This window comes from Corvus brachyrhynchos, unplaced genomic scaffold (genome assembly GCF_000691975.1).
Source record: "Corvus brachyrhynchos isolate BGI_N302 unplaced genomic scaffold, ASM69197v1 scaffold90, whole genome shotgun sequence".
Lineage (NCBI taxonomy): Eukaryota > Metazoa > Chordata > Aves > Passeriformes > Corvidae > Corvus > Corvus brachyrhynchos.
In genome coordinates this window covers 5,091,641-5,113,070 of record NW_008236932.1, presented here as the reverse complement: position 1 = coordinate 5,113,070, position 21,430 = coordinate 5,091,641, and the positions used below count along the sequence as shown (strand labels likewise).

The window sequence follows — 21,430 nt, the reverse complement described above, 5'->3', positions numbered from 1 at the left end:
TTTCTTTTGTCATTAATTTTCCTTCTCTTTGAGTGCCATAGTAAGCAATGAACAGAATAGATACAGCATTTCTGCCTCTATCAGTAGCTTGTATCATTAAATATTGCTTTGAGCTGTTCCTAAAGAGAGCAGGACCATCATTTTAGAGCTGCCCTTTCTACATGAAAGGGTCTTTTGATGGGGTAAGTGTACATTTCAAGTGCCACCAAAAATGGTAAATGTCAGATTTCTTAAAATGGGCACTTTGCAGCTGCAGACAAAAGTTTTCAATTTTGCTTCTTTGGTAGGTGCTTCTGAAATAAGTTTGTAGGAGGGTCTGGTGTTAGATACACTGCCAGTAAGCTGATGATTGCAGCCATCTGCTCTGTGATGGCAACTGAAGTTGCATACATGTACTTTAGGGAGAATTTGACCTAAGTAACTCAAACCTTTTCTTTATGTATTCTCTCTTCAACTCTTGCATTCTTCAAGACAGACAGGAAAAAAAAGAGAATACATGTTCTTTAAAACAGCCTATTTTGAAATCTTTTATTCTGAAAAGGATTTCAACCTTTTTTTTTAACATTTCACATCTGAGCATAGCTGTGGATTTGTAAAGCATAAGGAATCTTAAGAATGCATCTTAACTTTTCGTCACTCTATAACGTGCGGGAGGATTTGTGGCAAGTTTACAGTGACAGGACTTCAATTTTAATTGGACTATTTTTAGCATTTTTTGGCAAAACCTGAAGATACACCACTAGCCTATGCTTCCCTAGTACAGTAAGGCTTTTTTTTAAAAGAATTTGAATTAAGAGGGAAATTGTTTTTCTGTGAGGTAGGTTATTTTTGCTATTGTGTTTCTTCTCTGTGGTTATATTCTGTATGCTCTTGTGCTTTTCATTATACCACCTTACTGTTGTTTGTAGTTTTAAATGTGAGGCATCAGAATAACATGTAAAATCCTAACAATTTCTTACTTTCATAATTACCAGAAAACACTCTCTAGAAAGCTTCTGTAAAACTAAATAGGAGCCACATGCTTTGTGCTGAAAAGCAGAAATTCAGTGTCCCCTCCCACTCTTTGTAATATTGTTGATGATGTGCGACTGAAGGAAGAACAGACCGACTGTTCTCTACTTTAAAAAGCAAACCAAACAAAACTTCTTGGCGTACACTGGGAACTTCATGTGGCCAGAGACATCTGTGATGATTGTGGCAAAGGAAGGGAGAGAGAGGAAAAATGGAGACAGGATTGTAACCAGTTCCCAAGTATTGCAGAGTGCATAAACACCTCCTCTTCAGTAACTCTTCACTTTTTCTTCTCCTTCTTTTCCTTGATTACAAATGTTGAGGTTCAAACTAGAGACAACCAAAGAAAAATACAGAAGGCAGCAAAAATAAATCTTGTGATTTTTCATTAAGACTCTTTTTTCCATTTCATCAATAAAAGGCGAGTTGTTCAAATCAACTGCACCTTTCATAGGAGAGTAAAACAAATGTCCAGATCTCCATTTGTATCCTCTTCTCTCTCTTAGGAGATTAGAATCTATGTCTTTAATACGGCCTTTTCACAATTTTTTTTCAGTAGGACTCTCCTTGGAAAGCTCTGTTTTAAGCAGTCTCTTGGGTTGGATGACCTTTTAGGTTCAAGATGATGCAGATAAAGGTGGGACTCATCATGTTCACCTCATCAGTTACTCCTAAGAAGCATCACAGTTATTGGGGAGGTTAGGAAACTGTTGTCTTACAACCACTAGTTTCTTTTTTCTAACATGTAGACCCCATTTTTTGCAGCACAAGGTATCCAAAAAGATGATGTGCAGCTCACAGGGCAGAACGAGTAACTTCATTCCTTCTAGTCTAGGCTGGTTATTCATTCTTTTGTTTATATTTAGCTCACTGCTTGGGTATAATTATTGAATTCCACCATATGCATGAATATTTAATAGGTTGCCTAGGCTTTTATTTAGGAATATGCAGCATATCAGTAATCATGTGCACAACCACAAGGGCAACAGTTTTGGCTTCAAAACACCACATAGATTAGATTTCTGAAGAGCCTTTCCAATGAAACATGAAAACATGTGAAAACTTAACTTTTTTTTTCCTTTTTTTTAACAAATATTAATTCAGAACACATTACTGAAAAGACTTTAAACCGGGGATATGTACATCCAGCAATGCAGGGAAGATTTGCATTTTGTGGTTTCTTGGACTGAGGAGCCAGTTTTCATCTGAGCATTTTTTCCATGAGGTTTTCAGGATTGTTCCTGTTGAGAATGCAAAACAAAACCTGATGTTCATAAAATGGCTATCTTTCTAGTTAGAAAGAAACTTCTGTGTTTAATGTATTACTGGGAGTTCTTTTCTTAGTCACACAGGAAGAACTTTAATTCCGGTGGTGTGTCCAATGGTCTAGTCAAAGGAAAGTAAATATTTCTGCTGCCATGCTGTCTCCTTCCTCCCTTGCTTTTGACAGGAGCTTCTACTCCCCAGAAGCTGAATCACCCTTTCTCAATATTTCTTTATGTGAGGTATTTCTTTAGCTGCCCTAGAGGAGTTACTGGGTTAATGAAACTATACTCTTCAGTAAGTGCCTACCATGGATCTGGAGGAAAACCACCAACAGTACAGAGATTCTGACAGAAAGGGAGGGAAAAGAAAGCAAGAAAGGTAGTGTGAAGAAGAGTGTTGATAATGTCTCCAAGCACAGTAAGATTTCAGGCTAAATTTTCCTATTGAATCTGAAGGTTTGAATTAGTTTATGGAACTGCAGATTCTCAAGCTCTTAGAACTTAGCTTCTTGCTGTCTCACAAAGCAGTGCTATTTTATGCTTTCATTCATTGATTCTACATCTTAAAACTGGGTGGGAGTCTGCTTTGATTCCTCTCTTCTCCTTTGCTTTTAATTTCTAAGCCAAAAAAACACTCTTCAGTTCTAACTTAGCTGTCAGTAAAAGAGGGCTCTCTGAAAGACCTGCAGCCAATGAAAACTGATAAATTGAAAAAGGGGCATTTCTTCAAAGTGTCAAATGGCTGCTAGTGTGGTATTTTGTGTCATATAACCCTGCAGATCTTGATATACCAAAACAAGGAAGCAAATAAAAATTTTACATCTGCAAGGAAGTTGGGATGTATGTGCTTAATGAAGCCTTAATTAAATGCTTTCAAAACCTTCACAGTTTGGAAAGACTTAGGAGTTAGACTCACCTGCTGTAGAGACAGAAAAGTTTTACTGGAGAGACCTTTCTCTGTGTACAACATCTGTCAACATGTGATTCGCCCCTTTTACTGAACAGCTCTTTAATCATGATCCCATTTCTGTAACCCTTTGGGGGGATGAGATACTTTTGTATACTTTATTATTTGTAATTTAGTCTTCCTTTGTTGCAGCCTCTTTTGAGTGGCTTTCCATCTGTGACAATACACAGAGGTTCTATTGTGAATACACTGTGTCAAAATGCCTGGCTGTCATGTAAGGAGGAGGGATCTAAACCAAGAGCAAGGATGCAAAATGCCTGTAACTAAGTAATGCTGAATTGATGCCTAATTAACACTGGCAAAAATATTCCTTGTTGCCATTCTGTGTATTTTTTTCTGTTTCTTATAAATCTTGTGAGTCTTTATGGGTAAGAGTTTCAGGACAACACCATGATGGTTAAATACAAAAGAAATGTAAATGTGTTTTTCTAGTGAGGGTGTCATAACATCATAAGAGGTGAGTACAAGAGAAATGTAAATCAGTTTTCCAGTGGTTTTCTGCTGAGAGTACTGGAAGACAAGTGGATGAGAAAGGTGGAAATAAAAACCAGATACTATAGGCATGGCTACAGAAGTTTAGTAGGTTGATTACCTTTAAAAAATTTTTTTAAGACTGAAAACAATAATGTAAGAAACAGGACTGAAGAAAATGGCTTTTACAAATATTTTGTGTGCAAAATAAACACATCTGGAAGCATGCAGACATGCTATTCCAGATTTTTTACATTTAAATCTGCTTTCTCATAAATTCATCCCTTGAAGTGCAGTATTTCCTGCTCTTGCTTCTGGAAATTAGGGTACAGGTTCTCCTGCTTGTTGCTATAGGAAGCAAAGCAAGGCTGAGGGAAAAACTTAACTGGATGCTGCAAGATTTTTCAAAATGGAGCACACAATAGAAATAAATCCTTTGGTTTGAAAATTTAAAAGTGTGCTGTCAGTGTATTCTTCATATCAGGAGAGGCTTTGGGTTGGTTTGGTTTTTTTTTTTTATTTTGTGGGAATGACTGACAGAGATGGAGGTAGCTGCATGATCCTACAGTACCTTTGCTGTTTTTTTAAGTGACTTCTGACACAAAGTCATTTGTTGGCCGCCTGTACAACCTGCTTTATGAAGATGGAGCATTTCTGGCAGTGAATTTAAAGACAGATTTAGTCCATCAGAAAAACTCTTAAACAAACCGTAGAGTCGGACAGTGAGCTCTCCATAAAAAAAAAAAAAAAGTTTTAATATCGATCCACAAGGACTTTGCCTGCAAAATTGTAAAAAAGGGGGTTTTCTTAGTCAATTTGGTACAGGTTTTTTCACGTAAATAACTAGCACATGAAGCTGCAGGTGGGTTTTCCCCATATCTGTAGTTTAGACAAGCCGGTTGAAGTGGGTAAGAGTATCTCCACTACTATCAATGTGATCTGGATCAAGTCCTTGGAACTGAGTGACTCTTCACCTTGTGTGTCAACTATATAAATCGTCTGTTGCAAAAGTAAAAATTGTAACATGATATCTAATATGGGTAACGATGTTTCTATGGTATGTGGGGTTTTTTTTCTCTGTACCACGTAACTTGTCCCCCTTGAATTTTAAAGGAACTGTCGCAGCAAAGAAAACCCAAAAACTGAAAAAAAAAATCTACCAACAAAAAAGTTTTCTCTGCATTTCTGCACCATTTCTGAGGAATTTCTTTAACAAATGAAGTTGTAGGGTGAAGGTGAATACCCAGATTCAATTTTGACATATGCAGACCAGAAAAGCAGAGATATAATTTTCATCTGTACATAGTATTGAAAAGATTCATCCTTTCCATCTAGACGTCATCTGAGGCTTTAGAAAATAAGTTTCTATGCTAAACCAGACTCTTTCCTATTAAGTACAGAACTGTGTCTGAAATAAATTTGTTGGAATGTTAGAAAGTGATATACAACTTACTCTTTTTTCCTTATCTTCGAAGTGATATATCTTGGTCATCTCCAAATGTCATGAAAATAAAGCCTCCAGAACATAGGTGCAATTTGAGGAGAAAAAAATCAACCACTTGGAGGGCTTGAGAGATGCAGAAACCATACTCTGATTACAAATAGACATGACACAGAAATAATCTTCAGCTTTCTGTGTCAATCGGACTTAGGCTCTCCACGGAGCCTGTCTCCATGTGTCCTTTGTCCACAAGGTAAACATTTCAGGCAGTCATTCTAATGAAAAAGGTTAAAAAAAAAAGTGTAAATACAGTACCTGCTAGGTTTAGCCTTTCATTAAATGACTGCAAAACCATTACTTTTAAGCCTGGGCTTTGTCCTGAGACTCTAGACAGGATGAAAAGCAGGCTCCCTTCACTGAGATTGTACATGGTATGAAAACATCCTTTTTCGGTGGTGCAGTCCTGGGAGAAGTGGTGGTTTACAAAATCTGCCCCGGACATGCCGTCTTTAACTGCTTAAAATGTTCATCAGCCAGTTGTCGCTGATTTTTAAACAGTTTAGGCTCAAACCATTTTAATAAGGGCCTTTGATAAGCCATTGACTGGTCCTGCAGATTTGAGAATCTATTTTAGGATTGGGACTGGCATCATAGCAGGCATTTACTGGAATAGTTGTCCCTTGAAATCCTTAATGAAAAGTTTTCTACTGCAACATTCTTTGGTTACCTCTGTGGATCACATAGTGTCATCTTACTTTCACTGCCTTTTCAGAAACACATAGCCAGGATGTTTTCATAGACATATTGTTCCTGAATTTGTGCCATCTCACAAATTAAAAGCAGACATCTTAGCGTTCTGTGAGCTTTTAAGTAACTTTTGTCTTAGAGAAGAAAAGATTTAAATTCTTGAAACAGTGCATCAAGGACAAAACGAGATAGCAGTATACAGCAAAGTGTTAATTTTGAAGTGAGGAGAGAGGTTAAGAGACTTAAAATTTGTTTTAATTACTTACTTTGTTCCCGGTGGGTCTCCAAGGCTCTGAAGCTTCACATTTAACTACTTAAGTAATTCCTAGAAAGTAATTACTACAGTTAACTTGCAAGTTTTAATCTTAGTACCTGTGAGGTTGCGCATAAGTATCATGATTTCTATTGTCATAAAGTTGCACCGGAAGTCTTGTCAAAGTTGATTCATTTAACTGGACTTGAGCATAGCACTCTCATTGTGACAAAATCAGGCATCCCCTGTGTCTCTACATTTGGATTTTGATGGATTGTATACAGTGTATTTGTCACACTGTCAAACAAATTTGACTCTTATCTCTCAGAATCAGTTTCACATTGAAGTGAGGTGTAGGAATATTTCCTTTTTTAAAAAAATCCTTGTCTTGCCTTATGCTGTGAAATTTACTTTACCCAAGCCAGGGAATACTGCAAAGTGCTTTCACTGTAAGAAAGACTACTGTTCCTTTCAACATTTTAAACAAAATTATCTACCTCTCTCCCAATATGATAGTACTGTGTAAAAAATGCAATTTGCAGCAATTGCAAATGTTCAGATGTGGTGACCTGTTACTTGCCTTGGTCTTACTGAGAGGGGGAAGAAAACTTAGAAGTAAAGGTGCACAAAGCTCATCAATCATAACCACATTTGAATAAGTCATTTGTTTGCAGATTTTGACGTAAGCAAAGCCTTTCAAGGACTGTGTACCTGAAAAGCAATATAGAGGTTTCTTCACTTGTCTACCACCCTCATAAGAGCATAAACATCGTAGTGAGAAGGGATGAGATTGTTTTTCTGCTGCCTCTTTGGTTCAGTCCCATCCAGCTGATTTCTCTGTGCTCTCTGTGGAAAATTGTCTGGCAGGTTCCTCAGATCATTTCACAATTACTTCAGGGAAGAGCCCTCTCTGTCCTCTGCAGTTGTGCTCCTTGCTCCCACATTCTCTGTTTCTTCAGACCCACGGGTGTCCAGAAGCACTTCACATTCTAGTACCACTCAAGAAAAGACCATGGACACCAAGAAGCGTATGGTGGAAAAAACACTGTGATGAAAAGGGTCCAAAAGCACACTCATCTTGGAGAAGAATCACAGCATGTAGGCTGCAGATATTCCATTATAAACTGATTATATCTGCCAAGTACTCAGCAGCCGGAATGGAGCAGTTGGGTTGACTGTCTATAAGCACCCATGTTTTCTTCTATCGGCCTAAAATCTGCTGCAGGTAGCCCAAATTTCTCAACCTGAAACAATGCTGACTGCATAGTGGAGTGTGATCCGGTCCCTAGGGAATGAGAAAGCAGCAGCACAGATCAATTTTGTGAAACAGGAAATTTTTTTTTACTGGGTTTGTTGGTGATTTGATGAAAACAGAATCAGGACTCTGTGTAGAAATGGGAACCACTTCAGGCCAAAACCCTAGGGTTTCATTTGTAACCATGCAAAACAAAGCCAGAACAACAACTCAATACTTCCAATGCAGATGTTGTAGTAGAACTGGCACCTGAAGGTGGTTTGAGAAGTTGAACTTTTTCTCCCTAGACTGAAATTTATTGAATAGGAGAATTTTTAGTCAATAAGACTAGGAAGAATGAATGGACCTTGGGGCTGGTGGGGAGTTGGGAAACAGTGATGATACAGAAGTGAGTAAAACATAGTTAATGGAAAGCAGTGTGTGGTCTAATTATAGTCATGTCATTTAGATATAATTTGGGCCTGACAGATTTGAAACAAAACCCTATAAGATTAGGCACTAAATTGCAGGTTTTAAGCAGTGTAAAGCCTAGAGAAACGGCAAAAATCTCCCATCTGTGTAGGTATGGGCAGATGCACTGATTTTACACAGACCTGCACTTATTTTAACAACTTGAGATCTTTCTCCTGGCCATTAAGAAAATATGCTGGTTTTTTTTTTTCCCTGACATCAAAAGAAACATTCTGAAGATAGCAAAAAAAAAAAGGACAAACTTTTGCCCCAAAAAAGTTCAAAGAAAGGGTGTTCCCTTATATAGGCTAGTAAGTATCCATGCAAAATTGCCATCTCCTTGTGGCATGGGGTTTGTTTCTCAAACAAAAATTCCAGAAGATAAAGTACAAGAACTTTTCTGCGTTGAGGCTACTAATACTGCATGTCATTTTTTTACAGATTATTGCCATTAACTCCAGCCTGTTCGTTGGTTAAAACTTCACAGATTAATTGAGAGTACAGCATTCCTCTGACTATTGTCAAGCTCCGCGTCAGCTCTGGTTTTTGGTTTTATGGCAGAAAAGTGCTTGCTAAATTCTCACTGTGTTCCCCTAGTGAAACTCATATCTGGAAATACACATAGGTGGTATTGAAAACTGTAGAGAGGCAGTATTCTGGTGGAACACAGAAGCACCTACAGGTGGGAATACTCTAAGTCACATGAATTTAAAAACATATATTCTGAGTTTTATGACTGTATAAAAATATCTGGAGCTCTGGAAGAAACTGTTAGCCTGTTATTGTGTTTTCTCTTTCTATTCCTCATTTCACACATCACCCACCTGCTGACTTCAGAGCACACCATGAACTGTGCAGGCATGGGAATGTCAGCCTGTTAAAGCCTGCTGCAATAACTTTAGCATCATAGGAGTGCAACTTACATCAGCAACACCGTGTGTGCCCACTCTGGGGAGTCCAGTCAAGGATGGAAGTGCACTAGCAACTTTAAATGCAGCAGATTAATGGTCTGTATCTTCTGCATCTCTTACCCCTGTGTGACACAGTGGTGCCTTGAGTCTCAAAACAGATGGCATGGAAGAGGGGCTTTCTTGCAGGAATATGAAATACTGTAAAAGTCGGTCAAGTAACTCAGTTCACAGGACTAAGTTTTTCTACATACAAGGAGGAAAGTGGGAAACTGAGTAGCCTTGTTCTGAGGAGTCAAGGTGTCAGCACAGGATGTAAGTAGTGCTTACCAAGCCTCATGGTCATATACCAGAAGAGCTACACGTTGTTAAGCTGGTGTTTCTTTTGGACTTGCATTATTTTCTGTCTCACAGAGATATTAGTATGTATGCCTAAGCATACTCTGATCCTTTAGGCCTATTTCTGATGTCAGCTTGGTGAAGAATATCACATGAAATGCAAATGTTTCTCTCATTTTAGAGCCTAAGCCTTTGCCTCAACTTTGTATCAAAATATGCTGTCACTTGCAAATCCCATCATTTGAGGGTTTTATGCCATTTTGAATTGTAGAGGAGTAAAACACATATATAAATTTTGCTCTTTTTTATTTCTGAATGGAAATTCAAAATGCCTTATGAATTGCAATACCTTTTTTAAAACATTACACTTCTGTAAACACCCATATTCTTCCTGGATGGCCAAAAACATTTAAAAACTTGTCCCAGTGGTAGCACAGAGGTTCTGGCTAGGTCATGTCAGGGGTTCTGGTTAGGTCGTGGCACAAAGGCAAGGACACTTAGTTCTCTTTAGTGACTTGACTTCATCAGTGAGAGTAGCCAAGCTGCGTCCATGTATGGCTTTTTAAGTGGACCAGTACCTCACCTTGTGCTCACAGTCCGAACTCCTGAGAACCGAAGTAATGTGATCACAAAATTTGGACTGAGAGAGATCATACTTGCCTCAGACACTAAGGGACCCTCTGGCAGTATCTCTTTAGTGTCACAGTTGCTGAGTGTTCCCTCATGCCTACCTTTTTCACTGCTTAGCAGTGATACTCCATTGCAGTACTCATAGAATCGTAGAACTGTTTAGGTTGGAAAAGATGACTGAGATCATTGGTTCTGGCCATTAACCTAACACTGCCAAGTCCACCACTAAACCGTGTTCCTAAGTACCATACCTACACATCTATTAATACCTCCAGGTTTGAGGACCCCACCACTTTTCTGGACAGTCTCTTCAAAAGTTTGACAACCCTTCTGGTGAAAAATTTTTTCCTAATATCCAACCTAAACTTCCTCTAGCACAATTTGAGGCCATTTCTTCTCAGCCTGTAGCTTGCTACTTAGAAGAGGTTGACCCCCAGCTGGCAATAACCTCCTTTCAGGGAGTTGTAGAGAGTGATAATATTTTCCCTAGAGCCTCCTTTTCTCCAGGCTAGACATCCCCAGCTCCCTCAGCTATTTGTGCTCTAGACCCTTTTCCATCTTTACTACCCTTCTCTGGGCATGCTTACCTTTTTTTCCTTTTTGCTTTAGATTGCAGTTAGCAGTGTTCCCTCCTTCTTATTCTCCATCTCTGCAGATGTGTAAGGTCTTGTTTATGGCAAAAGAGCTTAGAAAAAGGGCATTTATTTAAAGGAGAAGGGAGGACCAGAAGTGTAGCAGACCTTTTTTCTCACAAAACATGCAAAGAGTCTTGCTGCCCTTTACAAAGAGAACAAGTCATTCTGCCTTTTCAAGGTGGAAAAATTACATTTGGAGAACTGGGACAGAGACCTCAGTTTCACTTAGATGTGCAGAGAGGTTGAGAACCTGACAGTTCTTGAGACAACATCATGCTGGTGTTTCCCTACTTACAGGCGCTACTTTAGCACCTTTTGTCATACTGATTGACCAAATTGCAAGGAGGGGTCTTAGAAACACAACTTGCTACCCTGGGATTCCTTCTCTATGGGAGAACTCCAGCATTGCAGAAAATTAGGTCTTTGCAGAGTGGCTGTCTAGTGGGGGATGAATAGTATGGTTCAGAAATGTTTTCAATGGCAGTTCTTCACAGAAGGAAGCTTCACTAGACTGAGGTCTGAGGCTGTGTATTTGGTTAAGACACTGCAAGATAATCTTTTTTATTTTTCATCTTTTTTTAGCCTTTGTAGCAGAAATGTTAATTTTGTTGGCAGCCACAGGACTAAGTATTTAAAAATCCTTTCTTCAGATCTGAAGTGACCCTCTTCCTGCAGTAGACATTGCTTTAGCAAGAGTCATGTGTTCTTAAGAACATCTTTTGTATCTTGCAAAGGAGTGAGAGGCAGGCGACAACTGGGGAAAATGAAGTGAGAAGCAGTCACTTCAAGTGCTTCTTGAGCAAGCAGCAGTTAACAGTGAGCATAGTGATTTAGTTGTTATCTCAGTGCTCTTGCTTTCCATAAACAAGACTTTATTTTGATATACATATTTGGATAATATCAAAAGAATTCAGGGAATCCTGTCAGTTTCCATAAGAGTTTTGCTTGAGGGATGGAGAATGGGATTTATGGCATTTTTCACAGTAAATCATGAGTATCAGTAGTGATTCCAGGAATTAAGCAGGAACTATAACATCAAGATTACAACAGTTTACTGAACTCTATGCAGGGATAGTTGAGGTAGTTTCACAATATGTAAAAAAATAATCGGCAAAACCACCACTTTTTATTGCCTGATTACTGGCCTGAGCTATTGCATGTGCTTCAGCTGTCTTAAGTTAACCAAAAACTCTGTTTCCTACCCTGGGCTGCTAAGTAAATAAACATGGAAATAGTGACATATGTTCTCCATCTGCACAGTCATGTGCTATTATCTTCAGTGCTCAGAAATGTTACTTAATAGGAGTATAATCACTGTTGTTGAAAAGTATACTTAATGATGAAAATAAGGGATGTGGAAAAGAGGCCAAGTTTGGCACCTAATGCAGTAGTGACAGTTTATTGAGGGTCTGGCAGAAATAGCTTCTCTTTCCTGTTTATAATAACTTTTACTTGCTGCATTCCCCAACTGTGTTTGAGCACTGGAACTACTCTGATCTTCAGAAAAGGAGGCAGAAATAGGTATCTGGCTTTTTGGGGTTTTTTTTTAACTCCAGGATCATATGCACAGAAGCTGTTGGGAGTGGGTGTTGGAAGCAACAGCAGAAAAGGAATATTTCTCATTAGACTATTATTCAGGAATGTACAGGGCTCTGTTAATATTTTGCCAGAGAGAAAATTCACAGTTTTTGTACCAATGAGAATGAGAAAATCTGAGGATATGGAGTCTCTTGACTACTGCTGGATTCCTTATACAACTTGCTTCTACCAGGAAAGCCAGTTTGCTCATTCAGTTTGAGCAGAGAGTAATTTTTGGTTACATTATTAAGTCCCAAGAATCACTGAACACAAAACTGTTCAAGTTGCTGAACATAGTGGAAATGGGTTTTGAACCACCAAGCACATTCTTCACTGCAGTGACCTATCAGTGCTGTGAAGCTTGGGATACGTGCTTTGTCGGCTTCTAAACCCTCTCCCTTATTTTGTTATACTGAGCAATCCCAGGAGAAGGTGATGTGTTGTGTTAGCTGTAACATGAGACTCTTGCTCCCTGCTTCTGGAAGAAAGTGTAGCTGTGCTGAGCAAGTGCTGGCTGGATTGTGGTAACTGCAGCATGTCCAAGGGGTCGCAGGCAGTGGAGATTCTCACTTCTGTCCAGATTCCTCTGGGTGTAGCACATTAGGAGTTGTTAAAGAATGAGTTTTTTCATCCCAGCTCAGACTTCTCTCTTGCCAAGTAGTCCATCTTTCAAGCTGTGGATAAAGGAATTCTATTTCTTGTTTCCCAGTGTGTGCCTCTAGCTCTCAGAGCAGTTAGCTGAGCAGCATAGACTGCAGCCCAGGGGAGCTTTTCCACTCTTCCGTATCTAACAGCCATCACTTGGGATCTGGCCTAGGGATCATTTTAGCCCTTTAGGCACCAGTTGCTGATTATTAGTCCTTCTTCTTAGGGAGGTAGGTGGTAGATTTTGCAAATATGTCCTTTTCTTGTCCTTCTCTTTTCCTTCTTGACCCAGAACCCTTTCTGAAAGGGTAAAAGGACAAGAAGAGTTATTTGATGCATGGTACAATGGTTAGACCAGGTCTAGAGAACCCTGGGCTTCCAGTGCCTTCAGACAAGACAGATACTAGATCTCTCAAACAGGTATTTTCTCAACTATGTGTAGCACAAACAAAACGTGTGGATTGTCTTTAATGAATTTTTTTTTACATCACTCTGTCTGCTTTTAGGGGGGGGGGGTTTAAATTTGCTTTTCTAAAAACGATTGTGTAACTTCACAGCAATAATGGCAAACAAGTGCATCTAGGACAGGATGGCGATGCTCTTTTCCAGTGTTTATATACTTAAATCGCAGGAAGCTATCCAGGGCACTTAGAACAGTACTATTGAGAGTAGCATATGCTATCACATCAGCAGTGATCAAGGTTTGCTGAGGAATGTGTGTCTGTGATTATGATAAATACTATGTCCAAAGAAGCCTATTGTACAGCAGTGCTGCTCTGAGCAAAGCATTTTCAGAATTTATTGGATTTCCCCTTTTGTATAAGGGTCTCACTGTGCATGAAGTTTTAGACATAAAACCTTTACTTGCCTGCAAATAAATTCATAAATAATACTTATTTGCATAGCAAACTTCACAACATTAACTGAGTTAACTTCCCAGAAAAAGCCTTTTTGTAGTTTTGGAATTAATTTTACACTTTTAGCACTATAGCTTCTAGAAATACATGAGGACATGAGAACATACATCAATATTCAAGGCCTAAAAATCAGTCGTGCTGGTGTGAACTGGTATCTGTAGCTGATAGGCATATGTATGTTTGGGTATCTCCTCCAAATGTATCACCAGGGCTGGATTTTATGTCCATGCAAACAGCAAACCTGTAACTGTCTATAATGCACCAAGACTTAAACCCAAAGAGCTTAATTTCAATACATGAGTGCCTTTTCTGTATATAGGTACTGCACTTTTCTGTATATAGGTACTACAGGTTGTCAGGATCTATCTTGTGAATTTGTTGTTTGAATGAAGCATGGGTAGGCTTCCTCTAAAGTTACAATACAGTGCATAGAATCTGGATTTTTATTCTTATTCTTAAGTAAGCCACATGCTTTGAAACAAAAAGAAAAGTTACCTTCTGTAAAAGTATATGTAGTAATCTTTATCAGTAGTCTTTATTTTTATGATTGTAAAACATTTATAATACATCTCACAGTTCTGTGTCCCTGCAATGCAAGTGTGGTTCAAGTATGAATCTGTTTAAGGCACTCACCAAGCTTTAAACATATAATACTTGGCCTGCTTTTCAAAAAAAGTTTTAAAAGTGGGCATAAATGGATTGTCTATATATTCTCAATACTGCTGCTATGACCAAGGAGGGTATTTTGCATTCAGAGTCATTGCTTTGCAGTAATCCTGTGTAAATGTGCTGGCCCCAAGCTACCCAGAGATGCTCAGCACAGGCAGCCCTCCCTGTGGAGAAGTTTCTTGTTGGCATCCTAACTTTTAAAAGCTGTGGTGTCTCTTGGGCTTATATTCTTCAAGCAGGCAGATTGTTCTCCACACCGCGTATGCTTGCAGTACTAGGATGGGATGCTCACCCAAGGACTGGATCTCCTTCCAGGCAACATCTTCTGCCTCATGGGAGGGGATCCAAGATTCTCATTTTCATCAAGAAAAAGTTTTTTCTTCTCAAAGTTTGTTATGACTGTTTGAAGTCCTTAAAAATCTAGAGCTAAATCATCTCTAAGTGTCATGGCAAATGCTGCAGCCTACTTGGTAGTGGAATATTGCAATTTCGCTGTCTGTAACCTCAACTGTAAGGTCTGAGTGAACCATCCTCTATGTATTATGTAGAGACACAGCTAAACTTCTGAATTGTTTCAGCCTGCTGCCCTTGCTTTAGAGGAAATTTGTAGAACCACTAAGGAGATGGAGCAAAATACATCAAACAGGAACAGACATCTAGCTTGTTAAATTGCTAATCATGTTGCTTTGAGAAGGACGCTTAAAAAATACTGACAAAGAGTAGATGGATGAGCAGGCTCAATGCTGTCTGAAATTAATGCAGAGCACATGCTGGGGATAATAGGAGATGTTAAAGAGCTGGAGAACATGCTATGACTTAGAAATCTTTCCCTGATTCCTACACGTAAAGGCAAGCTCAGGGTTTTCCTTTGCAGTCTTTGTACAAGTCATACAAGTCAAATGTTTAACTAAAGCCACTTTCTTGCCTATTTTTTGTAACCCTAGCATGCTCCTGCCTCATTTTCTTTTTTTTTTTTCTTTTGTAATATCATACCTGTTGCAAACTGCAGAAAGGTAGATTACTGTATCTGCTAGAAGTTTAGATTTGCTTTTCTTTATCTTTCTAAAGGCATTTCATAATCATGATGTGGCCAACCTGAAAAATCTACCATATAGAGGATCTTAAGAAAAACCATCTTCCAAGATAATTAAAATGTGACAACAAATTTCTGGACATAATCTCTACAACAGAGAGCCCGTTGTGTGGAAAGTCTTTGAGCAGCAAGCTTAAAGATCTTTGTGTGCGGGTTCAGTGAAGTATATTTTAGAGGTTGTGGTGGTCTGTAATCCTACTGGCCCAAGCTGAGAATGGCCCATAAAAAGGTTACAGCAATAGCCAAGAGATGTTGCTGCGAAATGCATGGAGGTTGCAGAGGACTGGGGAGTTCCATGAAGCTGTGGCATCCCATGTTGTTCACATTCTTCCATTGCAGAGGTCACTCACACATTAAGTGTGCAACAGCAGCAGCAGAAAGGTTTTGGAAGCAGGAGGGAGGTTTGAGCAACACTGTATGCTAGTACTGCAGGACATCCCAAACTCATCTTCTGCTGCAGCAGTAAGTAGGAAAGTGTCAGGAAGTCTTTGACTGCTCGGTGTGGAATGGGGATCTCCATTTCCTCTGTGACACTGTGGCTTCTCCTTGTAAAGTGTATTTTATTTGGCAGGCTATTTTCAAAGGAAATTCATAATAGCCTCTTGTTCCTCCTGCTACTTCTAAGAGAGGATGTGCTTGGCGCTTAAACAAATTTGATTGCGTAGTACTCTGTCATGTTGAGAGATGCAGATATGAACATAGAAAGATGTAGCACATGATAGATACTGTACTGTAACTTCTCTGTATATCCTTCATTATTAAGGTTTTAATTCCCATTTCATAAAATAACTAAGTTTTATTGTCAGGTCTATTCATGGTAGCAAATTTAAAACATGACTAATGGCAAAGACAGCTGCCAGAGCACTTTTTTCACAGGTATTCATGGTGTACTCTGATTCTGCAACATCTGTGTTGAGTACCTATCCATGCAATCAGTGTCACAAATATAATTACAATATCATAAACACAACTTGATTAAATGAAAAACTAGGCTTTCTTTCCTCATTGAAGATGTTTGGAGACTGAGTTATAAAGACTATTTGCGATTTGCATAAAGGTGTCATTTCATTTAGGCTTTACACTTCTGGGGAAAAAATGAGCATTACGGACTACAGTTATCAGAGTAGCTGTGTATGAATAGAGCTCAGGTTGATGCAGGAGAAAGCAGGATATTGCCTAGCTGATTCCTGCCACATCCCGCAAAAGATAAACCCTTAATCGGATGCTTCATTAGCATAAAGTGTGGAAAAAATGCTCATACCAGGGATTACTTAGTAGAGGTAGTTAGTGGGAGAAATTATGCATTGAAGAAAATACAAAATCCCTCAAATTAATCTTTGAAATACATGGAGTTTGAGTCTCCTCTCTCTTAACACTGGGATAATTGAAGAATAATTCCATTTCAGTGACTTAGAGCACTAGTGTAGTTGGGGAGGAAATTGCCTGCTCTCCCACGATTTTGAAAGTTTTACATTTTTAAGGCAGAAATGTTTATCCTTAAAATTTTTACTTGTACTTTTAGAGGAAAAAATGTGATCCTGTGTCACAGAGTAGAAGAATCCTTTGCCACATAATCTCCACCTGTTTAAGTCCAGACTGGAGTCTTTATGCCATTGTGAGGGTTCAATGCTGACTGGCTTAACTTTGCTGCTGGCTTTAGCATTTGCAGTGTTAAAGAAGCCAAACTGGATAATATGTAGTAATTGTTTAGTGAGTCTTTGAAATAAGCCTTTGTTTATGTTGCCACTTTTACAACATTAAATTCTTCTTGTGTGAAGATTAAAATGTCAGTTATTTCATTACTGTAGGAAGGCAGAACAGAGTTCCTACTAAATTTGAAAGTCTGTTCATTAATTTTTAGTGGCCTTTTCTAACATTCTATCGTTTAGATTCAAACAACATCTTGACATATAGTTATGCTGTCAATATGGTTTGTTGTCCAAAATGTTTTTCTGTCTGCCCTGTGGGTCTTCGTTTCTAGCAAACCCCTGTCATATTTCTTTTCTAATGATTTCTTTTCTATGTGCAACTTAAGTGTAAGTAAGAAAGTGCATTCCACTGGTGGCCCAAGATGTCATCCAGCCCAGTAACGTTCAAAACCAGAAGAGACATGCTGGATTTCCTTACAATTTTTTGGTTAGTTATATACTCTAGGAGAATATATCTGAGGAGGAAAATGCAGGAGGTGTGCTGAAGTAAGCATTCATTATCATTTCTGGTCAGAAAGTTATTGCACTGTCATTACTACAGACAATAGAATCTGCATGTGAGTTCTTGACGAATATCTACCATTTTATGAAAGCAGGTTGTTGATGACAACTTCCATGTGAGCCATCTTTGTGTGCTTGTGGAATCTGGGCCTTGTGCTTGTTTGAGTTAGCACATTAATCCCTGCTTCCAGATATCCTCTAACAAAGAGGTAATCCTCTGGTGTAACTCAGTGTTCACTATTCTGGTCTCAAGAGGAGAATTACATCAAACAAAAAGCATTTCCTTGCTCCCCCCCCCCTCACTACTGGGCAGAGAACAACATGGTTCACATATAGAAATTCTCTTTTTTGTTGAGGAAATCATGTATGCAATGTGGACATGAGTGTCCTCTCTGTTTAAAGGCTGATACTGTTAAAATTGTTTTCCCATTTTTCAATTCTTGCCTCTTTTTGTCATTCTTGACAGTGATGGATTGGTGCTTATTTACACTGGGGTTTATTCACACACTGTTCTGAGGCTTTTTATACCGTGACATTGCTGGAAAGGGGAAGCAAATGTCAAAAAAAATTTTAATTGTTTTTACGGATTAGCACCAAAGAACATGATCTCTCTCTGTAGTCATTTTTTTGCTGGCATAGAGTTGCTAACTGCATGCTGGTGACAAGAATGAAATTTGATACTGCTTGATCCGTGGAAAAAATTACTGACTGTATGATCAGTCATGGATTGAGCCACGTGTGCTCCTCAGATGTGCTTTTCCCTTAAGCTCTGGCTTACCTTTGAATCCATCACTGAGTGTGGAATTGTGCCATGATGTAGTGCTGGCTGGGATGGGCCTGCAGTCTAGCTGGGTCAAGTGTGGACAGTCTAGAGCAGATGGCCAGGGCTCTGCTCATCCACAGCTGATTTTGAATGGTTTTAATATGAGCTGAGGCCAGGCTAACCTCTGCGACTGTGATGGAAGTGCACTATTCTTAAACCATCTCTTCCACATCTCAGGATAGACTGTGTGATCTCACACACTCAAAATATCTCTGTAAGCCAGTGCTTTCTGGCAAAGATTCTGATTGTAACTTGTGTGGAGTTTTGTAGTTTGAATATGTCTAGGGTATATGTGGGATCAATGAGCAGGGATTCAGACTTGAAAAAATTCTATATAACAAGCCAGGTTAGAATATAGCTCAACTTCATGCAAAGGCAGTGATAAGCTTTTGAAGCATACAAAAAGAATGAGGACATTTGGGGAAACACGTTTTTCTCAGTAGAGACATTAATAACCATTTTAACAGTGTTATTTACCTCCTGCTGCTTGACTGGAAAGAGCAAATTGTAAGTGTGATTTCAGAATTAATAATTTTCTTCAAAGCCAGACTGATTCAAAGCTCTAAGCAAATTGCTGGGTTTATTGTTTAAAATGCTCACATCATAGAATGGGTGATTATTTTTATCCCATATTTCTCAAAACAGAAACTTTCTGCTGGTTTTTTTATCTAAGGTGAGGTTGAAAGGAGGAGAGAAATTAGGTTTGAGGTTTGTTAGTTTATGGTGGGGGATTTTTTGGAATGAAGCACCAACGTCATTTTATATGCCATGGAAAAGGCAGAGACTAATTTACTTCAACTGACATATGGAGGGCTGCACTGTCATAGAGCAGGTCCCCTGTGATGCTTCATTTTCGCTCTTTCCTGTATCCTCTTGGATGCACTTCATCACTTTGTGCTGGATACAGTTTTAAAAAGAATGCACAGAGACTTCCACAGAGTGCCATATGGAAGTATTTCAGAGATTTCAGAGTAATACCTCTGATACTCTGATCATCTAAAGCAGGAGACAATATTTCAGAGTCATGTGATGTCAAGATGGGAGTTTCTGCACAGAGAAAGGAAAGAAGCAGTAGAAGTCCAAGAGGATTGTCTTGGATGGGAAGAACAGGTGCATTATAAAAAACAGACTTTTTTTTCAAAATACTTTTCTGAAAATCCCAAAACAAAAATTAAAAAATCCCAGCTCTAAATCTGATTGGATTTTTCTGCCCTATTTCCTTCCTGAAATGATTTATTTTGTACTTATATCCCTTACTGCAAAGTCTCATTGTCTCTTTAAAATTGTGTTTAAAATAAAAATTTTTGAATCCAAATTACAGCACCCAAAATTGCCTCTTTCCTGGAAGCAGCTCAGTTGCTTTCTTCAAAAAAAAAAACCACACACAGTTTTCTGAAAAGCAAACAAAAGTATTTTCTCTGGAACCTATCCAAAAAAACCATCCTCCTTCTGGAAAGTACCACCTGTTCATATTGGCTGATTTTTTTTTGAGGTATATTCCATAAAACTTGGCTTATGAAAGTCAATTCTCTCATGACAGATGAGGAAAAAGGAGAGTGGATTTTCTTTTGTCTTTGTATTCTTTTTTTTTTTTCTCCAGTTGCCTAGAAAGCAGTAAGTTTTCATTAGTAAGACAACAGACAGAGTGTCTTAGCATCTAACGGGCAGAAAAGACAGAGCTGGTCTAACATCTACCAAAGCAGAGACTAATTCTGCCAGAATGTCACAACTCCAGGAGATACAGCTCCACAGGAGAGACCAGCTCCAGAAGCAGGGCACACCTAACTCTGTAAGGAGGAAGTCACTTGAGCTGTTTATGGCTGTACAGTTCTTTTTACCATGCAAAGCTACATCAAATGCTGCAAATTGACTGTACTGAGGGGAGCATATGAGAGCCTGACCTGCAGTCTGCAGGAGAAAATGTGGCCATTTGGTTGACAGTGAAGTTAATGGAGAGAGAGCTTTTTTGGTTGGGTTTCAGTGTTAATATTGCATAACCTTCTCAGAATATTTTCTGAATTTTCATTAGGAGTTACATTTTTCAGAAGAAGTGTCTTTGAGTTCCATTTCAAGTGGTAATCTTGTCAATCAAAACTTCAGTTTAGCAGCATCTATTGATTAGTCCCTCCCCTAATTCATATATCTTGTGAAAGAAACAAATAATTACAGAGATTTCCTGAAGAATAGAATTCAAGGCAAAGAGCAATAAGACTCAGAGTTTTCAAGCCAATCTGAAGTTCTCTGGTGACAGGTGCCTTTTCCCTATGCATTTTCCCTGCATTAGGAAACATCACCTGAATGTTTTTAAAGCTTGTGTGTGTAGGTGCACAGAATTAAAAATATGAAATGCAATATAAATGAGTGCAAAATCTTCAGAAGTAGTTGCTTTAATTAATCCCTTCATTTTTGGTGCCTCGCACATTTTCGCACATCTAGTATATAGACCATATATATCATATGGGGGTTTTGCTGGCTTGTATTAGGTTTTTATGATGAATCTGTATGCATTAAACGTCTGTGTAGTTTTGAATGTAGTTAAGTCTGAACTAATTTTTTACACTTCTGAATCAAGAATGTCTTCATAAGATCTGCACAGGTTTTGTCAGTGTGTGTCTTCTGGGACTGGGTTTCTTTTCAAGATGATTAATCATGGATTTAATGTCAGTCCCCGGACAGTCACTGTAGATAACTCCACTGAGTCTGGTAGGCATTACTTGAAACCTCTTAACAGCTCTGCAGTACTTTAAGTGGAGAATGCTCCTGCCCTAAGTGACACTGAATATATAGATGAATAATGTAAAAAGAGTAAAGCAACACACCTGAACAAATCTGCTAGGTGAAAGGTGAATGTCCTGAACTCATTTCTGTTTTCTTTTGCTGAAAGCTTGTCCACCAGGAACATACAAGCCTGAAGGTTCACCAGGAGGAATCAGCACTTGCATCTCATGTCCTGATGAAAATCATACTTCTCCACCAGGAAGTACCTCCCTTGGGGACTGTACATGCCAGGAGGGATATCATGCTGTAGGACAAACCTGTGAAGGTAAGTGCTTCCATCCAGGAACAGAATACCCCTGGAATGCACAATGCAGTGCTGGGACAATTTTTTTATGTGGCTTTGTG

At 38.8% G+C, this 21,430-nt stretch overlaps 1 protein-coding gene across 1 annotated transcript in view; it reads left to right on the top strand.

Annotated features, from left to right (window-relative positions):
• SVEP1 (sushi, von Willebrand factor type A, EGF and pentraxin domain containing 1) overlaps positions 1 to 21,430 on the top strand; it is a 105,720-nt gene that overhangs the window by 4,578 nt on the left and 79,712 nt on the right. The window contains exon 4 of the mRNA XM_017728281.1: positions 21,192 to 21,350. Coding sequence (XP_017583770.1) covers positions 21,192 to 21,350 — 159 coding nt within the window. The remainder of the gene's footprint in view (positions 1 to 21,191; positions 21,351 to 21,430) is intronic.